Raw genomic sequence first — 26,425 nt, 5'->3', positions numbered from 1 at the left:
GTTCAACTATTCCCTTTTGCTCCTCATGCTATACTAATTCAAAAACTTCTAGGAATTGGATTGTAGATAGTGGTGCCACTGATCATATGATTTCATCATCTAAGTTATTACAAGACACAAAAATATCTTCATATTCATCTGTTGGATTACCTAATGAAAATAAAGCACAAATTACTTCTATTGGATCTACAAAACTTAGTTCAGATCTTACTATCATAGATGTTATTTGTATTCCATCATTTTGTGTCAATGTATTATCTGTTAGTAAAATGACCAAATCTTTAAATTGCTCGATCACTTTTTTTTTCTGATTTTTATCTTTTATAGGACTTGTCAACAAAAAAGATGATTGGTTTGGGGAGACAACATAACGGTCTTTATTACATCCCTTTTACACCATCAAATCCATTAATTTCTAAAGTCAATAATGCATCTTAACAACATGATCTTTGGCATAAATGATTAGGTCGTCCATCTATGCAACCTATGAAACATCTTACATAATCAGTTAATGAAATTTCTATTTGTTCAAATAAAGTTTATAATGTTTATCCTTTAGTCAAGCAAACAAGACTACCTTTTGATATGAGTTCCATTTCTACTAGTGAATCTTTTGAATTAATACATTGTGACATTTGGGAACCTTTTCAAGTTACCTCCCATTCAGGAGCTTATTATTTCTTAACCATTGTCAATGATTTTTTAGGTATACATGAATTTTTCGTATGTGTTATAAATCTGAGACGTAATCTTTGTTAAAAAATTTTTTTGCTTTCATTGAAACTCAATTTAATAGAAAGGTTAAAAGATTTTGAGTAAATCGAAGGAGGTGAGTTTTATTCAATGCGAAATTTTTTTGATCAACATGAGATAATGTATAAAACTACTATTAGTTTTACACCTCAACAAAATGATGTCGTTGGTGTCGTTGAGCAAAAACATCGTTATATCTTGAGTATAGCTAGAGCTTTGCCTTGAGATTTCAATCTCACTTACCACTAACTTTTTGGGGGGGAAAGTGTGCTTACTTCTGTTTACCTTATCAATCGCATACCTACACATCTACTCTTTAAGAAAACACCATATGAGGTTCTCTACAATAAACCACCCACTTATCATCATTTACGAGTATTTGAATGTTTATGTTTTGCCACTAATGTTAAATCAAATCATAAATTTGATCAACGAACTCGAAGATGTACTTTTTTGGGTATCCTATTGGTCAAAAGGCATATAAAGTCTATGATATGGAAACTAAACAAATTTTTGTTAAACGAGATGTTATTTTTCATGAACGCATATTTCCTTTTTACTCTAGGAAAAATGATGAAGATAGTTCTTTGGTGCTACCTTTACCAATTGATGATCATGATACTTCATTTGAAAAAGTTACATCTCACATTCCAGAATACTTAGAAAATTTAAACAGTGACTACGTTATTGATGAACCTTCTAATATATCACCTCTCATAATTCAATCCAATGAACTTACATTGTAAAAAACAGACCGTATTTGCTAACCATCAATTTGGTTACATGATTTCCATTGTGCCCAAACCAAGGTTCTTTTCCCAAACTTATCATCATCTTCAATGGCAAAGTCACGTAAAGGTACTTGTTATCCTTTAGCAAATTTCATATGTTATAAAAATTTATCTTCTTCTCATCATGCATTTGCTACTCATATCTATACTCTTGTGGAACCTAACACATTTGCCCAAGCTCAGAAAAATCCTAAGTGAAAAGAAGCCATGAGTTTGGAAATTCAAGCATTGGAAGAAAATAGTACATGGGCCCTTACTTCCTTACCTAATGGAAAGAAGTCAATTAATTGCAAGTGAGTATACAAAATCAAGTACAAATCAGATGGATCCATTGAGCATTACAAGGAGAGACTTGTTGCTAAAGGCTATACACAAGTTGAAGGATTGGATTATAATAAGACTTTTGCATCAGTTGTTAAGTTAGTCACTATTTGTTGTCTACTAGCTATAGCTGCTGTGAGTGATTGGTTTATTCATCAACTTGATGTTCAAAATACTTTTCTCCATGGTGATCTAGATGAAAAAGTATGCATGCTTCTACCACCTGATTAGAGTCGATAGGGGAGAACATCATTTGTCAACTAAATAAGTCACTTTATGGGTTAAAACAAGTTTCTTGTAATTGGTATTCAAAATTCTCTACAGCCATTCAAAAGGCAGGTTTTAAGCAGTCTATGGTAGATTACTCATTGTTCACATGAGCATATGGAGGCACATTCACAATTGTATTGATTTATATTGATGACATGATAATCACAGGAAATGATCCTGACACCATAAGGACTCTTAAAAGCTTTCTACATGAGCACTTTCGAATAAAAGACTTTGGAAGGTTAAAATAGTTTTTGGGAATAGAAATGGCTACATTGAAACAAGGAATTTCCATATCACAACGAAAGTACACATTAGATATACATGATGAGATGGATCTTCTTAGAGCTGCTCCAATCAATTGTCCTATGGAATAAAATTTTAAACTCACACTGATAGATGGAGAAATACTTAAAGATCCTTCCTTTCCTCGGAAGATATAGAAGATTTGTTGGAAAACTTATTTACTTAACAATTACTTGTCCATATATCAATTATTCAATGCATCTTCTTAGTCAATTCATGCATAATCCATACAAATCACATCTTCATGCAACTATTCGAGTTCTAAGATATATAAAGGGAACACCTAGACAAGTATTTTTTTTTCTTTTAAGAAAAAATGATCTTAAGTTAATTGGCTATTATAATGCTGATTGGGAAAGTTGTACTACAAGATAATCAATGTCTAGATATTGTGTTTTTCTTTGTTCCTCTCTTATCTCTTAGAAGATAAAGAAACAAACAACAATTTCTCATTTTTCTACAGAGGCAGAGTATAGAACGCTGATAATAATTATATGAAAGTTAACTTGGTTGAGATACTTTTACAAGACTTACAAATTCTTCTACAGAGGTGCAGAGTATAGAACGATGATAATAATTATATGAAAGTTAACTTGGTTAAGATACTTTTTACAAGACTTACAAATTAAAAAAAAAATCTTATTTATTAGTGATCTAACAATTGCTTTTAGAATCGAGAGATATATCCATTCTATTAAATTATATCCATTTGATTAATTTACCATAAACAAAAAAACTATTGTAATTGTCAGAAGCATCCAAAAAAAAAAAAAAAAAAAAAAAAGAGTGATCGATTTTGATAAAATCTTTTATTTGATATTTAAAAATTATTTGCCCATGGGAATGTAAACCCCGTCTTGTTAACCCACTTGTAAGGCCAAGTGAATTGCTGTAAGAGTACGGTCATGAATCCACAATCTGATGGAAGGGCTCCACCCCTCCCACGAATGGGATAACCAATCAAATTTAACAGATCACAATTACGCATCCGCATCTCTACAGCAATAGACCCAGGAATTTTCCTGGATCAGTTCGATCTATCCCTCCATCCCATAGTCTTTAGAATTTCTGACCGTATAAGTATATTTTATATGGATCTGAGAATTTCGAAATTTGAGATGTGGGACTAAACATCAATCTGCATGAGCCGTCTGATAAAAAAGAAATCCGGTCGATCCGGCCGCTAACCGTTTCACTGAAAGAAAAAAAAAGCTAATTATTAAATTTAAAATAAAAACAAAAATACGCGCCAGGTAGGGGTCGAACCTACGACTTTCTGCTTAGGAAACAGACGCTCTATCCACTGAGCTACAGGCGCACATATGTAATATGATTTTAACATATTAACTCTTATCAAACTTATTTTTTAAAATACTATAATTTTATTTATTCGAATATACAAAACAAATTATAATTAATTTTTATACAAGTCGTTCATAAATTTATAGACCTTAAGAAATGGAACTCACAACTGTTTAATTTTATTTGTTTTATATGCTTCTTAGAGTATAAATAAACTCTATCAAACTAAACATCAAGTATACTCATGGATGTTTTCAAACGACCTCTCCAACAAAATCATAATGATAACAAAGCAGTACTATATATTGCAGCAAATTTTATTTTTCATGAGCGAATAAAATATATTGAAATGGATTATCATGTGGTTAGGGAAAGAATTCGATTGGGTCAAATTTCAACTACCTTTACACAATCAAATACTCAAATTATGGATATCTTTATTAAACCACTTGAAAAATCACTTTTTCAATTTTATCAGCTTAAGTTGTGCATTTTAAATATTCATGCTCCAATTTAAGGGAGAGTGTTGAAATATATTATTTCAGAAACATATTCAGAAATCGAAAACATATCAGAATATGCTGGAATATGTTATTTAGAAAAGATTACCAGTTTATTATTTTCCTAATTTATCTTGATGTAATAAATATCAAATATTTATTGCCTTTTTTTGGCCAACTTGTATATATATATATATGTAAAAGATTTTATACGAGGGTAAATAGACAAAAATATTTTTTTTAATTTTTATTATTTTCTAGTTCTTTCATATTGTTTTACAAAAAGGTTATCTCAAATTAGGTAAATCCTCATAGGACATACTATGTAGTAGATACTTCTACCATTATTTTAAAGTGATTTTTTCACTAATTTATAATAATTTAATAAAATTTAAGTAATTTTGATAAGTTGATAAAAAAAATATTTGATATAATAGTACTTTGCATATAGTAATTTTATTTAAAATAAAATAATTAATTTTTTATATTATAACAACTAGGGAGTTATTGTTATAATAACACTATAATAAGGATGTTTTAGATATAAAATATATGATGAAACCCTCTTGATAATTTTTTTAAAATATTCTTTTGATGATTTATATAATTTGAGAGGTAATAAAAATTAAAAGGACATCTTTTTTATTGGAGCTATCAAAAGGGCGTCCCTTTTTCATATTATTGCAATCAACCTCTGATCAAGATTGACTAAATTGATCAAGCTCGAGTTGACTCGAGTTGGATTTCGATATCTGATTAATATATTAATTGGATGCCAAATAAGTAAAAGTTAATCAGATACTTGACAATCAATTAGTATATTAGTTGGTTGAGTGAGAAGTTCAAGTGAGTCAATGGTTGATCGGACACTTAGCAGTCAGAAGTCCAACAGGGAGTTGGTAAGAGGAAAGTCCAAGTGGTTCACAGTTGACCGAATACTTGGCGATTGGAAGTCCAATATAGTATTGGCATGAGGCGTGAAGTCTCGGCAGATCAAGATTAATCGGATGCTAGGCAATGATGAAGTCCCAACAGATTAAAGTTGATTGGATGTTGGGCAAAGGAAATCTTAATTAGTTAAGGCCAATCGGATACTATGCAAAGTGAGAATTCAATTTTGGCAATGTTAAAATTGGTGTATCAATCGATTGATGGACGCCAAATCTTGAAAATAAGGTTTGCTATAATAACTATGAGCAATAATTTGCTACAGTAACTATGAACAATAATTTGCTATATTGACAGCCGATTGATAAGTTTGATCGTAGACTATTCATGTTACTATAGCAAACATAGTGTTGAAAAATTAATTTGATCGTAATCAATCGGTTGATGGGTTTGATTAGTTGACTGATAGCACTGTAGCAACGAATAAAAGTAAATCAATTCGACTGATGACATTAGTCGACGGATTATACCAGTGGACTAATAGTAGTCAAACTGCGTAGAACGAGTCGTTCTACAGTTTAAAAGGTTGAATTTAACATGTCAGTCGATTGATGGGTTTGTTCATGTATTATAGCAAACAGAGAGTTAAAAATTAATTTGATCATAATTAATTAGCTAATGGGTTTGATCAATCGACTGATAGTACTGTAGTAATAAACAAAAGCAAATCGATTTGACTGATAGCATCAATCGACTGATTATGTATACCAGTCGATTGATAGTGGTTAAATTGTATGACATTCAACTGGTGGAAGTTGTCACTTGATTAGTAGGCGGAAATCAGCCCGAGCAACAGCTTATAAAAGAGGGTTTCAAAATGTTTTGAACTAGCTAATTCTTGATGTAGGATCGTAGATGCGCTAGAGGGGGGTGAATAGCGCGCTATCTTTTTAGTGTTTTTTTTTTGTTTTTCAAACGTGTCGATTATGCTCGTAAATCAAAGTCATTGCAGCGGAAATAATGAAAGTGATAATAAGGACAAGCACAAGAATACACTTTGTTTTTTATTTAGTTCACAGCCACTGGCTGCTACTCCAAGGCCCAAGATCCTTGATCGTTTACGTACGAGCAATTCACTATGTGACTCTTTCCTTACGGAGAAGAGTTGTAACGATTACAAAAATAATATTATGATAAAACTTTATAGTAAAATTAAAGAATACAAGAACTTAAATCGTTACCACAACCGGAGAGGTAGATAAAACTTTTACGGCGCGACTCCGGCGTTACGACGGCTGCTAGGGTGTTCCTTCTCACTCAGGGTGCCGTCGACTCTCTATTGAGAACTCTTAAAATGATACCTCGAACCCTCTATTCGATATGCTTTTATAAGGCCTTCTAGTCGTCTGGATTCCCATTGCAAGCGACTCCACGCAGACCGTCGATCCGCCATCTTCGTAGTTGACTCGGCACTTTTAGTCACCTGAATTCTCCTTCCAGTTGACTCTATGCTGACGTGGAGGATCTGAATGAACTTTGACTTCCGCTGCGATTATCCGAACCCAAGTCTCCTGGATTCAACCTTCCAGGAGCCCGGACCGTTCGGTCAATTGGATTCCTAATAAAGTCGCCCGGAGTTGAAATTCTCACCTCTCCAATCTGCATTACAAGTTAGTCCAAAATCCAAAGTAACAGATTGGTTTAACAGTTCTTTAAACTGTTGATTGGTCTTAACTTCATGTTTCTAATAAAACTTTGGGTTAGACCGACACTTACAGTTCCACTTCGGAAACACGTCCTTACCCACTCCACTCGGAAGAATTTACCTGACTTGCTCCGAACTTGTTGGACTTTCCGCTTAACAATGGTCCTCGGCCCCCAGGATTTGCTGCTAGGCTATCGATCCTCTTGACTGCCTAGACTTTCACCAAGCCTTGGTCCTCCTTACTTGCCTGGATTTCTGCCATGCTTTCCGATCCTCCAGACCTGCCTGAACTTACACCTAGTGTACTTGACCTTGTTAAGACTTTTACCTGATCTTCCAAATCAGAACTTGCCTTTGTCTAGCCATAACTAGGACTTATTTTGCCTAGCCTCAACTAGGACTTTCCTGTGCTCCCTGCACACTAGATCAACTTGTTAGTCCATAACACACACTTAACTTGAACCTCATTCTATCATCAAAATCAAGGTTTGATCATCTAGTGCTCCCCACACCAACAATCTCTCTCTTTTTAATTATAGCAACTCGAGTTTCAAGTTAAGAAAATAACTTTATAATAGATAAGAAGTTAAGTTCAACTTTTAACTCATGAAAAAATATTTCATGCAAATAATATACAAATGCAACATGAATGTTCAAATATTAACTTCCTTTGCTTTCAGGACTCCCCCTGAATTTATACTCATTTAAAAATAAGCAGAGTTTTGAAAAAATATTTTTAGTTCTTTCCCCCTGAACTTGACATGGTTAGTTTTGATCCAGCTCTAAGGATGAGTCTGAATCTAAGTCGCCCTTCTTAGCTTGCAGAGAAATATTGTTGTTTGGTAGTTCTATGTCTTTAAACCCTATACATCAAGATTCATGTAATTCTAAGGTCAAAAATAATCTTCTATGTACATACCGCTAAGTTCTTCGAGATGTAATATGAGTCTACTATTGAAGACCATTCTTGGGTTCTTGGAAATACATTCAATGCATATCTAAGAGTGTCTCGATTTGTCACAATTTCTTCGAGGTTGTTGAGACAGGTGATTATCTTTTTAATCTTCATGTGTAGTTGCGCCACCTTTTCTCCCTTTTATAATCGGAGATGAGTTAGTTGATTCCTCAGCAAGTCCCTTTTAGCTAGCTTTATTTTTGAGATCCCTTCATAAAGTTCTAGGAACTTTTCCCAGAGGTCTTTAATTTCACCGAGTTATAGTGGCCTATCCGGTTGAGTTCCTATACAGATAAAATATTTAGGAGATGGAACTCTGCCTTACCATTGACTGTAAACTCGTCTAGTTGCTTCTTGGTCCATCGCAATTCATCGAGTTCTTCTCCATTCTCATTCCTGGGTACTTTGAAACCATTTTTAATACATAGCATTATTTCAAAATCAGTTTTGAAAAATACCTCCATTTTCTCTTCCAAATGGTGAATTCACTCTCGAACTTTGGTGAGTGGATGTTTGCTTCGGCCATTCCTCCCTATCTAGTTGCTTAGTTAACGGTTAGTCCTTCTAAGCGGTTTGACTCTGATACCAACTGTTGGTGCAATGGAAGCTTTTCTTGGATTGCTAGAGAAGAGGAGCGAATAGTGACCTACAAATATAATTAACTCTTTCTCTTGCTAATGTTTTAGCAAGGACACACTAATTAAAATATAAATGCAACACAAGCTAAAATATGAGGCAAGGGATTACTCGGTTACAACCCACGGGTTGTTAGTCCAAGACTATGAAAGCTCCAATCAAGAGTCTCCTCGTCAAAATGATCCGGTGGTAGAAAAACTTCATACAATGGTTGAGTTCAAAGCTATTAAAACAAACTGAACGAAATAAATAATTTGAGTGTGTATTTTCTTTTTTGAGCTTCAATCTATTTATAGCCTTCACCTCAATCTGACCGTTGTATTGGTGTGGTATTTTCGGGCGCTTGAAAGCCTTTCGGGCGCCTGGATTCATTGATCCCAATCCGATCTGTCAACAGTTCGCCAACGGATCTGCATGACTCCTCGCATTCAAGTGCCTAGAACATCTCCGGGCGCTTGGATTCCATTGAGGTGTACTTCATCCTCAACCGCTTCAGCAAAGACTCGCGCTGACTTGGCTTGGGGTTATCCGACCCGGAATGGATCCGGACACCTAGACTCTGGGTGCTCGGAATGGATCCGAGCGCTTGGACGTCGGGGTTCCCGGAGTGGATCCGAGCACCTAGAATGGTCAACTTTGTGTTACCATTTTCCTCCTCCGTTCTTCATTCTGGCTTGGTCACCTTGTGCAGTCTTCCTCCCAACTTCTCGTCAATTGGATGCACTGAGCCCTTCTGGCTCACTCCCGTGCGCCCTTCTCGCTATGATGGAGTACTCTTCCGCAACTCCTCGTACCTCGAATGCACTGAGTCCATCATCCTTCTCAATCGCTTGCGTTTTCTGCCAAGGTTCGCTATATGGATATCACGTGTGATCTCCTAAGTCCCTGTACACTTAGACACACATGTCAAATACCACAGGATCTAATTTCAGACTTATTTGACCACACATCAAAACTCCACTGGTGTGCTAACAAATACACACTATTTGACAACACAGATAAGTACATGAGACTCCACTATGTCAATAAAATTCAATTTAAGATGTTTAGACATGTGTAGGTGCATCTGTCGATTTCATCTCAAAAGTGACTGATAGACCTAGAGTTGTCCAAATGACTCCAAACAAAGTCTTGTGTACTCTGCTAGGTCTCCTGAGTACACTCATGTCATCACACACACGAACGATACACTCTATCAAACTTAGATATTTTTTAAACTTGTTTATGGCATGAGTGATGAGGTCGAAGACTCATTATAAATTGTAAGATGCTTATGCTCAATATCCGACAATATAAATGAGTTCATGGAACTCCCCTACTTCCGAAAAAATTTTATTGTTGATTTTTACAATGCCCTAGGTTTGTTAGCTGGTTTCATTATAAAAGTGACTGATGCACCTACATACCTCCAAATGATCTCAAACAAAGTCTTATGTGCTTGTCTTGATCTCCTCAGTACACCCATGTCGTCAAACATAACCATGATACAGTGCATTGAGTTCATTTTTTTCCCGTACACATTTCTGGCATGATAAATGAGCTTGGAGGTTTATTATAATTTGTAAGATGATGATACACACTATTTGACAATACAAATGAGTTCATGGAGCTTCACTATGTCAGTAAAACTTCAATTTAAGATGTTTGGACATGTATAGGCCTATTAGCCGATTTCATCATAAAATTGGCTGATGCACCTATAGAACTCCGAATAACATGAAAGCAGGATCAATGTCCTTGTTTAGTTCTCCCAAATATATCAATGGCCTTAACCATCAATGCGATACACAATTCTGAAAGCAAAGTTGTTTTTTTCAAAACCAACACCAATTACACATTCCTTAATATGTAAAATTCAATACCATTATACACATGTACTTGTCTGATACAATCTCTTTAATAATTTATTACCAACATATATTAAGATACAAATATTTTCATAAATAAGTACAAGATCATTTTCTAACATACCAAATATCAATTTTGATCATACCTACTCCAATATCTAAACAACACCAATAATCTAATAAAAACAACTAGCATACTATAAACAACATCAATTTACCCATGTCGATCAATTAGAACACAACAACAATAACAGTTTTATTGAATTCTACAATAACAACAACAAAAAGAAGAGCTCAATAATTTAGACAAAATAATAGTTAGCAGTAAACCACAATCTCAATTATGTAGACAACAATAACCACAATAACAATATGATAATAATGAGATTTTATACAATATTTGCCACATCAAATAGCAATTTACACCAATAACATTAACAAAATGTACTAACACTAACTTAGACTAAAATAGTTCCAAACTAAATAGTATAAGAAATATCTTTTTACAACATAAACATACTACATCATTTGATATTCAATAGATACTTCTTTAGCAAGTCTGCCCCGCATTTGATATTCAAGAGATACAAGCATATTAAACATTGTCATTAACGAGATTGATGATTCACTCATTCTAGTTCGAATCTACTAAACTTGCCCTTTAGAATTGAGACTGCAACCTATACTCTAATTGCATAAATGTCCTTTTGCGTGAAATTCATCTTCATATCATACAACAAATGTCGACAATAGTGCATTACCAAGAAGGCACAATCATTGTTGCAATTTCAAAAATTTCAACAACTTAGTTAAATGGTAATATAAATTAGGCAATTTTTAATGTAGTAAATTTACTTACAACATTATTTGTTAGAGACAATCCACTTTAGTAGAAGTCCAATCATCAAATGTTAGATAATCATATAGACCATCGTGCATTTCTCTTACTTTACCGTTGAAATTTTTTCCCAATCTAGATACCTGTCACACACAATTGAATGACAATAATTATTAAAATATAATTATGTGTCATAGTGCAATAAGAATATTTTAAAGAATAATTACTAACCAACTCTGTAAATTAGTTATCATATTTTTTATTGTAGGACATCGAATTATAATGGTAGAATATTTTTGTGTCAGCGTTCATGACCAATAAATGATAATAAGCACCATTAGTCATATTCATTGGTATAAAAATATAACTAACTTTACGATCAACCGAATTTGTTTTGATAATGTGTAACACGCGTGATGACTGTAAAATTCAAGATATTTTCATACTTAGTGTAATAATATCTCAAACAAATTAATAGGTTATCATATGAAATAGAATTTCTATTTCAAATTTGGTTGAGCAATAAATGGATTTCTAGTATGACCTATGCGTAATAGTCTTCCTCCCATACAAAGTCATAAATAGGTCATCGCAACTTCTAAAGTACTGATATGAGATAGGTCACATCTGCTTCTCATTTTTCCTTTTTAGCTTCTTTAAATTTACTTTTAAGATACTGCAAATAAGAATAACTCAATATATTTAATGCCTACAAAACAAGCTCATATAAATAGGATTGCAATTAATATTTAAGAATTACTACATAATTCTTTACTTACTTTAATAGCATCCAACCTCATTGGGTTGAGTGTCATGCCCTTTCCTTGTATTTTTTTTCGGTCTCCTCTTCTTCATCAATCTCGTTGGTGATTAATATAGTATTGTATTCTTGCATTTCAAAATTTTACTCTTATTTTTGAGATTTTTTACCCTCCCCACCCCCCCCCCCCCCCCCCCCACCTCAACCTCTTTCATTTGCGTCTTGATCCTCTTCGTACATAAGACCATTGCTACTTATGCAGGTGTATCTTTAGGAGTGCCCCTGAGGTCATAGTAATTTGTCACATCCTCTTCTCATCAGATTAGTTGATGAATCTTTAGGAGGAGGATGTCCTGCATGGTGCCAGATTGAATAAGATAATCCTTGCCTTTCCAGAATGGCAACTAATTTTTTATTTAATGTCGCTAAATCTTGATTCTAGCGAGTAAGGAGTTCGATAGCTTTTTTCCTTTACAATACCAAATGAACATCTAGTTGCATCCGGTGAGTCTATATCGATTTGTGTAGTGGATGTGTTGTCCCGTTGTGGTGTTGACTCAAATTGACTAGCGATGGGGGTTCCAAGTAAATGGACTTTCTCGAGAGTAGGGATAATATCAATAATAATCTGAATAATAAATAAGAATAGATACTCAATTAACAAACTTTTACATAGATAATAGAATTATAGCATTATTTCAAATACACCTTATGTTTACCTGGAGAGGTGAGAGGCATTCTAACTTAACCCTTATTTTATTAATATGTGAATAAGTGGACCTCTACTTGCTTATTCTCGGTCCTATGATGTGCTTGGCCATTGAATAGGAATATGCTCAAGAAATCAAGCATATGCTATAAATAAATCACTGGATGCTATTAGCTATTTATGCAAACAAATAACTACATATTCAAGACTTTTAGCAAGTAGCTAGCAAATCCCTTCATATAAGGCAGTGCGACGATACTACTATGAGTCTTTACAACAAACACTTCTTCAAATATTGAGAGTTGATGTGTCATATAATTATATATTGTCTCAATCCAATTATAATTTCTTAGGTTGCTAATATCATCAACAATATCTATAATTCCTATAGGTAACTTATAAGTAGAAAAAGCAAATAAAACAGAAGAAAAATGTACAAAATATAACATTTACAAAATGACTTAACATCCACATCTAATTCCACGTGGAGATAATATTTCTTTATTAGGTGTTCCAATCCAGATTGATTTAGTTCTTTCCTAATAAAATATCATTTTACAATTCTCTAGAGACAACATTGGAATACTTCTTTACATATATGTCTCTATCTAAGATTCCGACCAATAGTGTTACATCTTTAGTTGTGAAGACCACGACCACATTACAAAATTTGAAAATTTTATCTTTTGAATTCTCAAATATGTTAACTAGTAATCCCTTAAGTGGAATTTTTAGTATGCTAAAAAAAGATAAAAAGGGTACTCTTATAATGTTAATGTATTTTTCATGAAGATTCACTCTTGAGCGCCCCTTTCACTTGCCCTTACCCTTTGAGGAAGTTTGACAAAAAAAATTCTATAAAATGACTTGATGTATTCATTCAATGTAACTTTTGCTTCATATATGATAAATTATTCTTTAACTTTTTGTCAATTGTTGATGTAGATGTTTGCATTTCCTACCGTATACAAATAAAGCATCAAGTTTTATAAATAATGATCAAATAGCATGGTTTTCATTAAATTAAGTTAAACTATTTAAAAGATGGGCATACTTTCTTAAGTAATTCTTCAATGGTAGGAAGTACGACATAAATATCAAAATAAATTATACTTTTTAGCTAATTCATCTCAATATAATTAACAAATTTAAATACAAACTAAATATAATAATCTAAGCAGTAGTCCTAGTAATTAATTATACAGATCGAACTATTTATAAATATTATTCTTAGTTAATGATGGTACTGAGATAATATATTTTTTTTAACTAAGCTCGATGACCTACTTATATGATACTGTTTAAGCCTATTCAATTACATAACTTTCATAAAACTAAGTTAAACTAAGTATACATATTTTGCTTAATATCACCATGATGGATTCTTTGATATTTCGAATATTAATGATTCTGTAACTTTTAGTCGGATCTGATTCTTTTGAGGAACAAACACAAGCTAAAGGAATGTAAGCCTTGTACTGTAGGGAGATCATGCGGTCGCCGGTGAAGCATTGAGAGCTACCATTTTTGGTTTCGTCCATGAGGCATGAGTGAAACTAGTGAAAGCACCGATGAACACTAAATGGAGAAGGATCGGTGAAGTAAAAGTAGGGATTTAGGTTGATTTCAACGGTGAGAACTAGGGTTTTCGATTTCGCCAATGAAGTAAGAGCGAGACGGTGTCAGAATTTTTTTATAAAAAAATACATGAGTGGTTTGGTGAGACACCTCGGACTGTCATTTAAACTATTCCCTGTTTTAGACAATCACACACGTGACCACGCAAAGGATTTTTAAGAAAGGTAAAATAAAAATTAAACCCACGCTAGACTACGCGATCTAGACAATCTCTAAAGTACCTATGCGATTTGGGTAAATCGTATAACTACCTACCTATGCCATTTGATAAATTACCATTGATGATAATATTTATCTATATTTTTTATATATTTTAATGAGTTTTACACACGTTTCACGTATTGCAAACTAACTAAATAATAATCGCAAACTAACTAAATAATAATCGGCAACTTTTTTAAAAATACAAATATTTACTGTAACCAAACAAAATCACTCATTGCAATTATCAGATATATAAAAAAATAAGTTAAAATTTATATTTTATATATATTTTACTTTACCAACCAAATCGAAATAAAATTTGGGCTCAATTTAAATCTAGTCCTTTGCAAAACAATCAAACAAAAAAATATATAAAAACGTACATCAATCTTATTTATGGTAATATATATATTTATCATTCAAATTTATTTTAATAATTAAATAAATTATTAATCAAATTATTTTTTTAATAATAAAATACAAATTTATCATTTATTATATACTAAAGAGTACGTGGATTGGAGGTAGAAGGAAAGAAATTTAAAGTGGAAAAAAATTATAACGGAAAGGAAATAAAAAATGAAAGAAAAAGGAAAAGAATGGAAAAGCATAAAAGAAAAAATAAAATGAAACGATAACTGAGCACCCGTCATTTACCTTCTTTGTTACTGGCCATGGGGGTGGCCCGTTCCATTTTGACACACCGACGACAGAGAAGAGTTGCACACTGACACCCTGTACCGTATGCCAGCAGATACAGCGCATCGCCTCCTTCTTCTCTCTGCTTGAAGTCATGAACCTGGGAGAGGGAGCGCCTGTGAGGGACGGAGGAAGACGATGATGCATCTGAGCGAGAACGAGGGCATCGAGGGGAACACCTTCGCGGTGACGGGTGGGCAGGGCTTCGTCGGGGCGGCCCTCTGCCTTGAGCTCGCCCGCCGCGGTGCCGCCGAGGTCCGATCCCTCGACCTCCGCGGCTCCTCCCCGTGGTCCGCCGATCTCCGTAATGCTCGCGTACGCTGCATACAAGGTTCAATTTTTTTCTCTCGCTCTGAATTTCTACCTCTCGATTCGTACTTTTTGCAGTTGTCAAATTCTCTCCGTTCTCCTTAGTTTAACTTGCATATCATCCTGTAACCAGTTTTATAGAAATTGATGGTAGCAATAGAGAGGTCGACTTATTTACTTCCTCAGGGTCGGGGCATTGAGTTCTGAATTATGATCTTTCATCTAGTCCAACATGGAGTTTTTATCGGAACAGCGAATTCTAAATCTGATTTTGTTTCGAAAGTAATGAAATGGCATCAGTGTTCCATTTTCGTTTTTAATTGTCATGAAAGGGCAGCAGGTAAACCTAAATAATAGGTTAGGCAAAATAAGAATTTATATCTCAGTTCCCAAGAGCTGCTCTTGGCACTGGCCTATGCTGTTTCGATGCTACAGGGATGACCGTGGAAGCACATGAATGAATACTAAAGTACCTGAATTTTTTCAGGGGATGTGAATAAGAAAAAAGATGTTGAAAAAGTTTTGCGGGGTGCTAATTGTGTTTTCCATCTCGCTTCATATGGAATGTCTGGGAAAGAAATGCTCCAAGCCGGGCGCACTGATGAAGTTAACATAAATGGAACCTGCAACATACTGGACGTATGCCATGAGTTTGGTATCAAGAGGCTAGTTTATGTCAGTACATACAATGTTATATTTGGAGGAAAAGAGATCGTGAATGGGAATGAATCATTACCATATTTTCCACTTGATGAGCATGTTGATCCATATGGTCGAAGTAAATCTATAGCAGAACAGCTGGTTCTTAAAAGTAATGGGCGCCCCTCCAAGTAAGCTTTTGAACAAAATCTCATGTTTCTGCTATCGTACGATAAACTTTTGTTCATTAGAAACTATTAAAGCAATCATAATCTCATATAGAAAGACACTTTTTAGGCAAAGATCTAGTACTTATAATTGAAGGAAAAATACAATGAATGACTCTAGGATGATCCAAATCAAGTTGAATCTTAATGTGGTAGTTGAGTCAATCCTAGGTTCAGTAAATGCTTATGATGGTTGTGTTTTGATTATTTAACACTTATAAACGACTTTACATGCAACCAATTTGTGCTGAGGTAATTGCTTTAGGCATATGCTATGTGGGTGGATACGTGGATGCATATGAGATCATATTAATGAAATTTATCACATTAAATACACATGTGAACTTAGCTTCTAACAATCAGATTATTGATTCAATAAAATTGCTATTTTCCTTTTTTATTGATAACATATTTTTTATTCAAGGAATCACTTATCCTACTCATTTCATTTTACTTTGCACATGGATTAAACAAAACATGACCCTAATTGAATGTCTTCTACTTGTCTAATGATATAAGATGCAATTAAATAACACATGTTATGCGACTAACACAGTTTCATATCTTATAAGATCCTAATTTCAAATCTTCAGAAATTAGGATTAGAAAATAGTTGGTTATATAAATGAATGTCCATCTTTTGAAAAAAATGTAAGTCTTAACTATAAATTCAGGGAATCTGATATTTTCTTGAGCTGCTTCTCCTTGAACAAGGACTCCTGTATGTCTCTTATTCTTTCCTGTGACTAATGGCATATTAGTCAACTTAAACTTTTTGAGGCTTTCTTGTGTTAGATTCAGTTTTACCTTTAAACTAATTCATTGTTGAAACAAAGTAACTTGAAACGAATGTGACAGGGTGTGAAGTTGGATGTCTAACATGCTTGATACAATTTACCTTGTCCAGTTATATTTTGCCAATCAAATTGATACTTCTGTACCATCATTACACACCAGTACCTAATTAATCCATAACAGTTAACTTGACATTGACTTTGGTAATGGCTCTTCTATGACATCTTTTCTTGCTACAGGAAGAAAAACAGTATTTGTCTTTATACTTGTGCAATTCGTTCTGCTGCTATTTATGGACCTGGTGAGGAGAGACATTTTCCAAGAATTCTTTCGCTTGCAAAGTTGGGGTTGGCTTTGTTCAAAGTAGGTAGTCCCAATGTGAAGACAGACTGGGTTTATGTGGACAATTTTGTTCTCGCTCTGATATTAGCAAGCATGGGACTTTTAGATGACATCCCTGGCAGAGAAGGGCGTGTTGTGGCTGCTGGGCAACCGTATTTCATATCTGATGGTAACTAGAAATTCATGGACATTCATATGGAGCTATTAAAGTCTTATATATTTAGTCATTAATGTCGTCATGTTTACCTAGGTGCATTTGTTTCTGTTATGCTGTTTGACTTCTTAGTCTTATAACTACATGGTACGAAGAATGATACTTTTCTTAGTCACCAAAAAATCTGAATCACAGCTAGATAGGGATGTGGTCTTAGTTCGACCAGTGAGGTCTGTTGACCCCACTGAACCTCCTGTTATTAACCAATAACTAGTAAGAATTTATTATTTTTAATTAATAGGTAGTATAAGATTTTTAAAAAGAAAAGCTTCCATATTTATGAAACTTAGGTTCTTGAGTTTTAGAATTTTAACCCCACTTAAATGGTCATTTTGCTATTTAATTGCTTCCACTTAAATGGCCATTCGCTGCATAATTGCTTATGAAATACATGGACATGTTTAAGATCCTACCCATTATGTGCTTGCGGATAATATTGTTCTAATTAATGAGACTTTAAATAGTATAAACTCAAAGCTTGTGTCATGGAGACAAATTTTAAAAACTAAGCCGATGGTATTAATTAAAAGGCATATATGAAACATAGTTTCAGTAAGAAGAAACTGGCTGAGAGAACAATTAAATGAATCATGAATTTTTTGCAAGTAAGAATTTTAGGTTTTCAAATTTATTACTCAACAACAATAATCAATTTGAATATTGCTGATGTTGTATCCTTGCCTAGAGGTCATTTGGAGGGATATGATTCATATAACTAACCCTAAACACTTGGAATAAGCATGATTTGACAACAATAAACAACAATACGATATTAAGGACCGAGGACTATATCATTAATGTTATAAAGAGTGGATGGTTGAAAAAGAGAACAACTTTTGGAGTCTTATGTGAACATTGCGTTCTACTTAGGGTAAAAGAAAAGTTTACACTGTTTTAGATAGAATAGTTATATTTTACAGTTCACAATGTTGTGCGATGAGAAAACAAACAACAGAAAAAAAGTTGTTTTAGTTGAGGTGAGAAATGTGTAGGCATTTGCAAAACATAGTGCTAATAGGAGCAATTAGGTGTAGCACTTCCAATAAATATTTTAAAAAGAAAATAATATGAGATTGTATTAACATATCTAAAAACAACTAACAGACTATATAATTAGACAAGTTGAATTGGTTGAGGATTAACAAAATGTTTTAAAGATTTGATATTGATAAGGATATAACTGTAAACAAAGTTTGCTAGTGGCATAAAGGCCCAAACTCACAATAATGCTTCCTATTGTTCCAAAAAAGCAGAGTAGGTGGAATTGTGAGTCTATTAACCAAATTAATCCATCCCAAAGCATTCCTTTCTACCGAACTATGCTTAGCCTTGTCATAATTATTGCAAATTGCATGGTGATTTTTAGTGCCTAAGATGTATTTTGTGTTAGGCATCCCCAACTGAGAAGTTCTCACTGATTTGACGAGGAATGGTTGATACTACTAAGTGAAAAAGTAACTCATTTTTGAAGTATCAAATAGTTTGCTATCATAGAAAAGTTGGTAAGGAATGTATCTTGTATATATGTGTATTTAGTTTGGAAATCTTGGAATGCAATTAAATAATTTATATTCTAAATATACTAGGGCAACGTTCGTTGTTGAATTTCAGTATTTTGACACTGGACATACTATTAAATAAATCCACATACATGTGCAGCTTTCTTTTAATCCCTTTAGGCTAATTATAAGCCTGTTGGTAATAACATGGTAAGCCTGTTATTTTCAGAATTGAGATAATGAGAAGTTTGAGGGAATCATTGTTGCACATTGTGCTTTGTTTGTAGCGTGGATTCCAGTCATACAGCCATCTTTTATACTTTAATGTCAAATTAATTATTCAACATACTTTGATAGTTGTTTCTTCAAATATAATGAGTTATTACTTGAAAGTCTGTTTGCTTATTTCTGCAGGCTCACCTGTTAATACATTTGAATTTATCATCAAGCCTTTATTGCGGAGTTTAGATTATGTCATGCCAAAAATGACACTGGATGTCCATCATGCAATGTTTATGGCTCGATTTTTCTGGGTCATCTATACACTTTTATATCCATGGCTCAACCATAGATGGCTTCCCCAGCCTCTGCTTCTTCCAGCTGAGGTTTACAAGGTGAGTAAAGTTAATCACTAGCATGTGTTGGATATTTCAGTTATTGCTTCAAATTTTTTCCGAAAAAACTTCAGCCCTGGGAAGTTAGCACCAATAATTGAATTGCTACTCACCTTTGATTCATTGCTTATATGAAGCACAGTACTATTTACATAAGCAAAGTACTTTGACTATTTGCAGTAATGTATATCTTGTTGCTTCTTCACTTTTACTATTTACATTTTCCTGTGTCAATGTATTAGCAAATCCATAACATAAATCCTAGGCAACAAGATACATATTAGTTTTCAGGTTGCGTCACATATTAGCAATATGTACGGAAACAGCAAAATTTTGATTTACTAGTCCTTGCTGTATATCTGAATAATTGTTAGATGTATCAATTTGCATACTTCAGTATTAGTTGCCATGGACCTTGTTATGTTATGTCCTAGTTTTCTAAGATTTGCCATGTTACATGGCATTCATTTACCTGATTCAGTAACAAGTTCAATGAATAGAAGCTCATTTCTGCAGTTCTTTGTGAAAACAAAAACAAGTTGTGGCCTAAAAAGAGAGCATAATGTTTATTTATGGTACTCTTGAACAGGTTGGTGTGACTCATTACTTCTCTATACTGAAAGCAAGGCAAGAGCTAGGCTACTTACCAATTGTTAGTCCGGACGAGGGCCTGAAGGCCACGATTGCATATTGGCAAGATAGGAAAAGAAAAGAACTGGATGGCCCGACTATCTATGTATGGATCGCTGTCATCATCGGGATGTCTACGCTGTTTTTTGCGGCTTTCCTACCTCCCATTGGACCATTAGCATGGACACAAGCCCTTGGCCTTTTCGTCTTCCGATCCTTGTGGATAGTGAGACTTGTGTTCATTCTATCAGTAGCTGCACATGTTGGTGAAGGGCTTTATGCATTGCACCTGTCGAGAAAAGTCGATCCTGCAAATTCCAAAGGGTGGTTTTGGCAAACTGTTTGTCTTGGTTTTTTCTCATTAAGGTTTCTGTTGAAGAGAGCACAGAATTGAATTTGCTGCCTCTTTATGTTAAGGTTGTCCTTCTGAGAATTGAACAACAACTGACTCATAAGGTTGAAACAGAACTTGATCATAAGACTATTTGATGGCAAGTTCTTGTATACTAATCAAAGCATAAGTGAAATTTAAATGTGTATAATAGCTCTATTAAGACTTGGGAGAATTTTTCCTTCTATAGTTTCTAGTCACAAGGTTGATGCATTGGTAAATTGCTCAAAAATCAAACAACTTCTGATAATATTTACAATTAAAAGAAACAATTGGATTTAAGAAAAATTCGAGTATGCTTCATAGAACCAAACCAAGACTACACAAGAATTCAAATGAAAACTAAAGACAAATCCTGTCATATATTCAGAAAGAAAGACATGTATGTACAAATTGATACTTGTAACACACAGGTGATATCTTCGCTGGGCACTATAAATTTACAGCAGATACAGAGATGAGTACATAGTAAAATTGCATTCAGATTTTGCGAATGCCGCCGGTATGTTGCTATTTTGGGGATGGCTGGGAAACTCTACAGATAGTAGCAAGGTGCAGTGCTCAAGGTGAGAAGCTCTCGGCGAGCGAAGCGAGTGTTTCAAAGTTTTTTGAACCGGAGTGTCCAGTTTCCTTCTTCCCTTCAGAAGTAAAGCTGCCCACAATCACCTGCAATGTTTTTGATCCTTTAGGATATCGACAAGTTCGTACAAGTATGAGAAATTGTAAGGGAGAAGAATTGAGGTAGGAAACACTTGAGAGAAAAGGAATATGTATACATATATAGGCTGTAGCCTTAGTAGAAAACTGAAGGAAAGATGAGTCCACCATGACTTTCCCTTAGCTTATTTCTTCCCCTCCCTTCTTTGCACTAAGAAACATGCCCAGAAAGACGACAATCGCACAGTTCGTGAAACTAATAAGATGTTGTAGATATTATGCAGTAGACAGTGTTTTTAATTTTTTTTAATAACAAATGTTTAGAAATACCAATGTTGTTGGATGAAAAGAAACATAAAAAAAAGATCATTGATGGCAGAGCAAAAACAAAAACATATGGGTTTACTGACAAAGAAATAAGTTGGTTATGGAGCAAAAACGCAAAGTTGTTGAACTTACCTAACGAGAAATTTTTAGGGCATTTTTTTGGCTTTATACGCTCTTCCTTGAAAAAGTGTAGGGCTAAGTTAAAAGATGTTCACAAAGGGATCTGATGAAATGTTTTGGTTAACAAGATGTTGCATAATTTCCCTAACCTGCAAGAAGTTTCAAACCCAGAAGATACGAATGTTCATGAGGTCTTTGAATGGTCGAGCATGTTAGGGCAAAATAATGCTCAAAAGTTGATTGGGAAACATGCTGATCATGTAGCATAGGGGCACTGAATTAGAAAGATTAAAGGAAGCACTAAAACAAGAGATGGTCTGAGTTTTCATCAACTTGCATTCTCCTGAAAAAATAGAACTAGAAACAAGTAGTAATGGACCTACACATTTATGTTATGTACTACAAGAACAGGTATTCTAACTAGGAGAATATCAAGAATTACCTGCACTGGTGAAGCTGCTATCAACACACCGGCCAGTCCGCCGCCTATAACATGTCCATCTGGACCAGCTAATGAAACACTGAGACCACCTGTTTGGCTCCGCTGACCTCCACTGTGGGTCAGCAGGAATGATCCAGAGAGTGACAAGACTTCAAAACGACCCTGTTAATAGGTCATCATGAAAAATGCAAACAAGTAATATATCATTTTTAATAGTAGCGTCAGATAATGCAGGAGATCTACATAATATAAAGTAGCTAACCATTTCTCACATATATAACTGCCCGATAGAAAGTATCAGCTTATAGGTGATAAGAAGTGGTGGTCGAAAAGTGCACATCAAAACAACATCTAAGGTTGCAATACTAAATTGGATAGAGAGGGAAGGTTCCAAGTCTAACCTCATAAGTAACAGTACCACCAGAAGTAGAAATCTGACGGAGAGAAGGATTTGCAATTGCACCATTTGCCGACAGAACACAAATTGCACGTCTGCTTTGCAGTGAGAATTCCATTATCTTGGCTGATACATCCTGAAAAGTACAAGCAGATAGATGCAAGTTAACATCCTCTGAGCTAGAAAAACATTGAAATTACAAGCAACATGATCTCTAAAAGTTGAGAGGTTTATTTCATCTAACCTGCAAATCTATAGCAGGCTCAGCAACAAATATTCAATGTTGATGCCCATAAAAAACATAATAATGCTTTGGTTGTATCTATCTCTGTCAAAATCACTGATTTATGCCTCATGAGAACGTTTGAATAGACACAAGAGACCTCCTTTTCCACTCAATCTAAGTTAAGATCGGTTTCCCTATGGATCTCACACATATGCATCCCACTTTGACTGGTTTTACAGGAGATTGGCTGTGACTTCTTAATAATTGAGACCAAATTAGAGTAGCACCTCTAAATCACAAAATGTATTTTTTTTCACCTACTGGCTACTGTACATTTGGCAGTGACAGGGAATCCTACCTTAAACCCAATTATATGTGGAACAATGTAATGCCACATCGTACACCTCAAAAACAACACTAACAATACAACAACTCAATGTTTTGGCACAGTTTCAATCTTGTTTGCTCAGTAGGTCCATTCCTGAATAAGCATCATTAGGTTTTTTTATTATTAGCGCTAATAGACACATTTAGCTTATAGACCTTAGACTAGGAGTAAATGTTAGGCACTCTAATTTGATCAAAACATGTGATAACTTTAAACCAGTGCCGGCTTTAGGCATAGGCCATTAAAGCCTATGCCTAGGGCCCCAAATTTAGAGGGCCCATTTTTTTATAAATTAATTATTATATATATATATATATAAAGAGAATAAAAAATTAATAAAATATCTTTATTGGATGTTTTACTTATTTGATAGCTTGAAAACATTTTCGAGAATCACAAGGGGTGCAAGGAATGTCTTTGTTATAGGTTTTTTACATCGTACACCTCAAAAATGACACTAACAATACAACAACTCAATGTATGCCTAGTTTCTTTACTTCACAGTTTCAATCTCGTTTTTTTATTTTGCTCAGTAGGTTTCCATTAATAATTCTAGTTTCAAATTTTGCAAGCATCATTAGGTTTTAGATTTTATTATTATTTAATTTTAAACACATTAGTAGCTTATAGACCTGCTAGACTATTTTGGAGTAAATGTATAAAAAAAAAGAAAAATAGAAAAATTTAATCAATCTCAAAAAGATGCACTTGATAAATTTGTTATTAAAACATGTTTAAATGATAACTTTAAACAGCACTCCTCTAAATTGCACAAAAACATCTGGTACAAGAAATTTGATTCAATGAAGACAACCTAAACATTATTCAATAAGTTACTCTTCAGAAAAATTTAGGTGAAACAAATGGAGCCTAAATGATCTTAAAACAAATGATATATTATCCATGACAATGCGAGCACATGGTATCAAACTAGTTTTAACTTAACGAACAAAAAAAATAAAACTTACTTCCCCGGTTTGAACTGCTATGACGTGTGGCATAAATCCAGTCCCAGTTGAACCTGTAAGAGCTATTCCTTGTAATAAACACAAATACCAATAGTGTACCCAAAAGATGAGCAATTCTAGATGTTATCAAAGTTTGCAACAACAGCATTTGCTGCAATTTCTAGAGCCAAATAGATAATCATACGAGAGTAAAGCCTCAATCCTGAAGATTACTAAACAACATAATTATGATGAAAAAGGAATAGCAATTGGAACCATGTTCAACCAAATAGAATACCAAGAATTAGATAAATCCAAATGATTTCCCTCATTTGCTACCAAGAAAGCATCCACATCGACTTCAGTGAGAACTTGTAAACCTTTCCAAACAGTAAACCAACCTATAACATAAATTACAGCTTATAGTGCTTGTAACCTTAAAAAGCACAAGGCAATAAGTATGCTTTGCCTTTCAAAGCAACTAAATAGGAGAAAACACTTGGGATATGCTAATCTTGCTTGGATCCACCAGAAATCATAAGATGCAAAAAAAATATATAAAGCTTTGAACTTGTGTTGGTAGAATAAGATAAAAAGAGAAATACAATAAAAAAAATTCCAATTGCAACAAAGAATGTAGATTACCAAGTGCTTTTATGTGTCGTTTGTTGGTTGAACCTCGTGGGCGGCCTCTAGCCTTTTTGGCACCCTCCGCTGCAACTGTTGCTGCCATATTAGTCGCCGGAGAGAACGTCGTAGTGCTCAGAGGAGGAGCAGGACTTCTGGAAAGCGGGGACACAGCAAGAATCGGCGTACCATCAGGACCATACTTCCTCGGACGACCACGCTTCCTCTTGAATGACTCCCTGGAGCTATTGCCGGGAGAAAGGTCACCGCTGCCGCCGGCCACTGCTTGGAACGGATGAGGAGTGGCACTGGCACTCCAGCCACCACCCGCCACTGGTTGATACGCAGGAGTGTCACTGGCACTGCCTGGTGGTTCATAGACACGAACGCCATTCTCGTGATCGACAAGCTTCGCATTGAAGAGCGGAGACTGATTCCTTTCCATGGATCCACACCTTTTATACGTCGCGACTGCTACAGTCCCAACAGTGAGAGTCTCGCAGCAAACGTGAATTGAGGGAAATCTCCATCGTCAAGAAAAATGCAACAAGATCGGATTTTTTTCTTCTCCTGAAACATTTCTTAGGCGTTCTGTACATTTACAAAAATCCTCAAGCAGATTTCTTAAATATTTTCTGCAGTTCCTGCAAAAAAAAAACACAGGAAAAAAAAGGAAAACAACATCAAAATCGCACTATCTTAGAGATCTAGCTTAAAAGCTACATGATTTCGAAGAGGAAATCTGAAACCTTAAACCAGTTGAAAAAAAAAAGCAGAAAAGAAAGAAGGAAAACAGTGTGAGCTAACAATCGCGTTTCAAAAAGGTCACTTTTTGGTGATGAACGACCAATTTTTCGGTAAAATAAAATATGAAAATCGAAATTAAAAGGCAAATATTGGTTAATTAATTAAAAAGAATTATCACATGAGATTTAGCGAAACCTTTTAGGTTTTCGGAAAATGAAAATAAAAAAGGTACTAAACCCTAACATATCAAAATTCCGATGGAAATCCACGAGAAAAAAAATAGAGAAATTTACGAGATCTGGTCGTCAGCCTTCTTTCGCTCGACATGCTCCCTCAAAAAGAAAATAAACACAAAATCAGTTCAAAAAAAAAAAAAAAAAAAGGTTAAAATTTGGAAGGCGTAGAAGATAAGCGTACCGAGCGACAGATGAAATCTCAGTGGAAGAATGCCTCGCAGCTGGCGAGCACCACATGGATACACGTATTGTCCTTTATTGTTAAAAAAAAAAAGTCAATATCTTAAATTACAATTTAGCCTTTTATTTTATTTTTTTTCTTTATTTTTTTATTATTAATTTAGGTATTTAAACTTCATCCAATTAATTATAGAGATGAATAATTTTCTATCAATTCATATATTAAAAAATTTTATTTTATGTAAAATATAAAATTTATCATCTTAGCGGCTACATGATCTTGTAAAGAAGTACGATTTACCCTGGTGGTCGGTGGAAAACTTACCGGGTGGCCACCTTCTCTGAATCC

The 26,425-nt window shown here is 34.3% G+C and overlaps 2 protein-coding genes and 1 non-coding gene across 4 annotated transcripts; 1 reads left to right on the top strand and 2 right to left on the bottom strand.

Annotated features, from left to right (window-relative positions):
• Positions 1-3,686: 3,686 nt before the first annotated feature.
• On the bottom strand, positions 3,687-3,759 carry TRNAR-CCU (transfer RNA arginine (anticodon CCU)). Its single transcript has one exon. It is a non-coding gene; the product is annotated as a tRNA-Arg (tRNA).
• Positions 3,760-15,178: 11,419 nt separating this feature from the next.
• Positions 15,179-20,946, top strand: LOC141815058 (uncharacterized). Its single transcript, XM_074703022.1, has 5 exons — positions 15,179-15,453; positions 15,919-16,261; positions 17,332-17,603; positions 19,562-19,761; positions 20,351-20,946. Exons 1-5 carry the CDS (start codon positions 15,261-15,263, stop codon positions 20,783-20,785), a joined length of 1,443 nt encoding a protein of 480 aa, XP_074559123.1. The 5' UTR covers positions 15,179-15,260; the 3' UTR covers positions 20,786-20,946.
• Positions 20,947-21,118: 172 nt separating this feature from the next.
• Positions 21,119-26,112, bottom strand: LOC141815300 (AT-hook motif nuclear-localized protein 10-like). 2 transcript variants are annotated; one of them, XM_074703231.1, is made up of 7 exons: positions 26,078-26,112; positions 25,954-25,992; positions 24,932-25,557; positions 24,308-24,360; positions 22,730-22,861; positions 22,329-22,490; positions 21,119-21,448 (listed from the first exon to the last, which is right to left on the bottom strand). In XM_074703231.1, exons 3-7 carry the CDS (start codon positions 25,356-25,358, stop codon positions 21,344-21,346), a joined length of 879 nt encoding a protein of 292 aa, XP_074559332.1. In that variant the 5' UTR covers positions 25,359-25,557; positions 25,954-25,992; positions 26,078-26,112; the 3' UTR covers positions 21,119-21,343. The 2 variants fall into 2 exon arrangements, with proteins under 2 accessions (XP_074559332.1, XP_074559333.1); XM_074703232.1 differs by lacking the exon at positions 25,954-25,992 and having other exon boundaries at positions 26,078-26,111.
• Positions 26,113-26,425: the final 313 nt, after the last annotated feature.

This window comes from Curcuma longa, chromosome 21 (genome assembly GCF_044706935.1).
Source record: "Curcuma longa cultivar G26 ecotype Majalengka, Jawa Barat chromosome 21, ITB_CL_G26_1.1, whole genome shotgun sequence".
Lineage (NCBI taxonomy): Eukaryota > Viridiplantae > Streptophyta > Magnoliopsida > Zingiberales > Zingiberaceae > Curcuma > Curcuma longa.
This window is presented reverse-complemented; position numbering and strand designations above follow the sequence as displayed.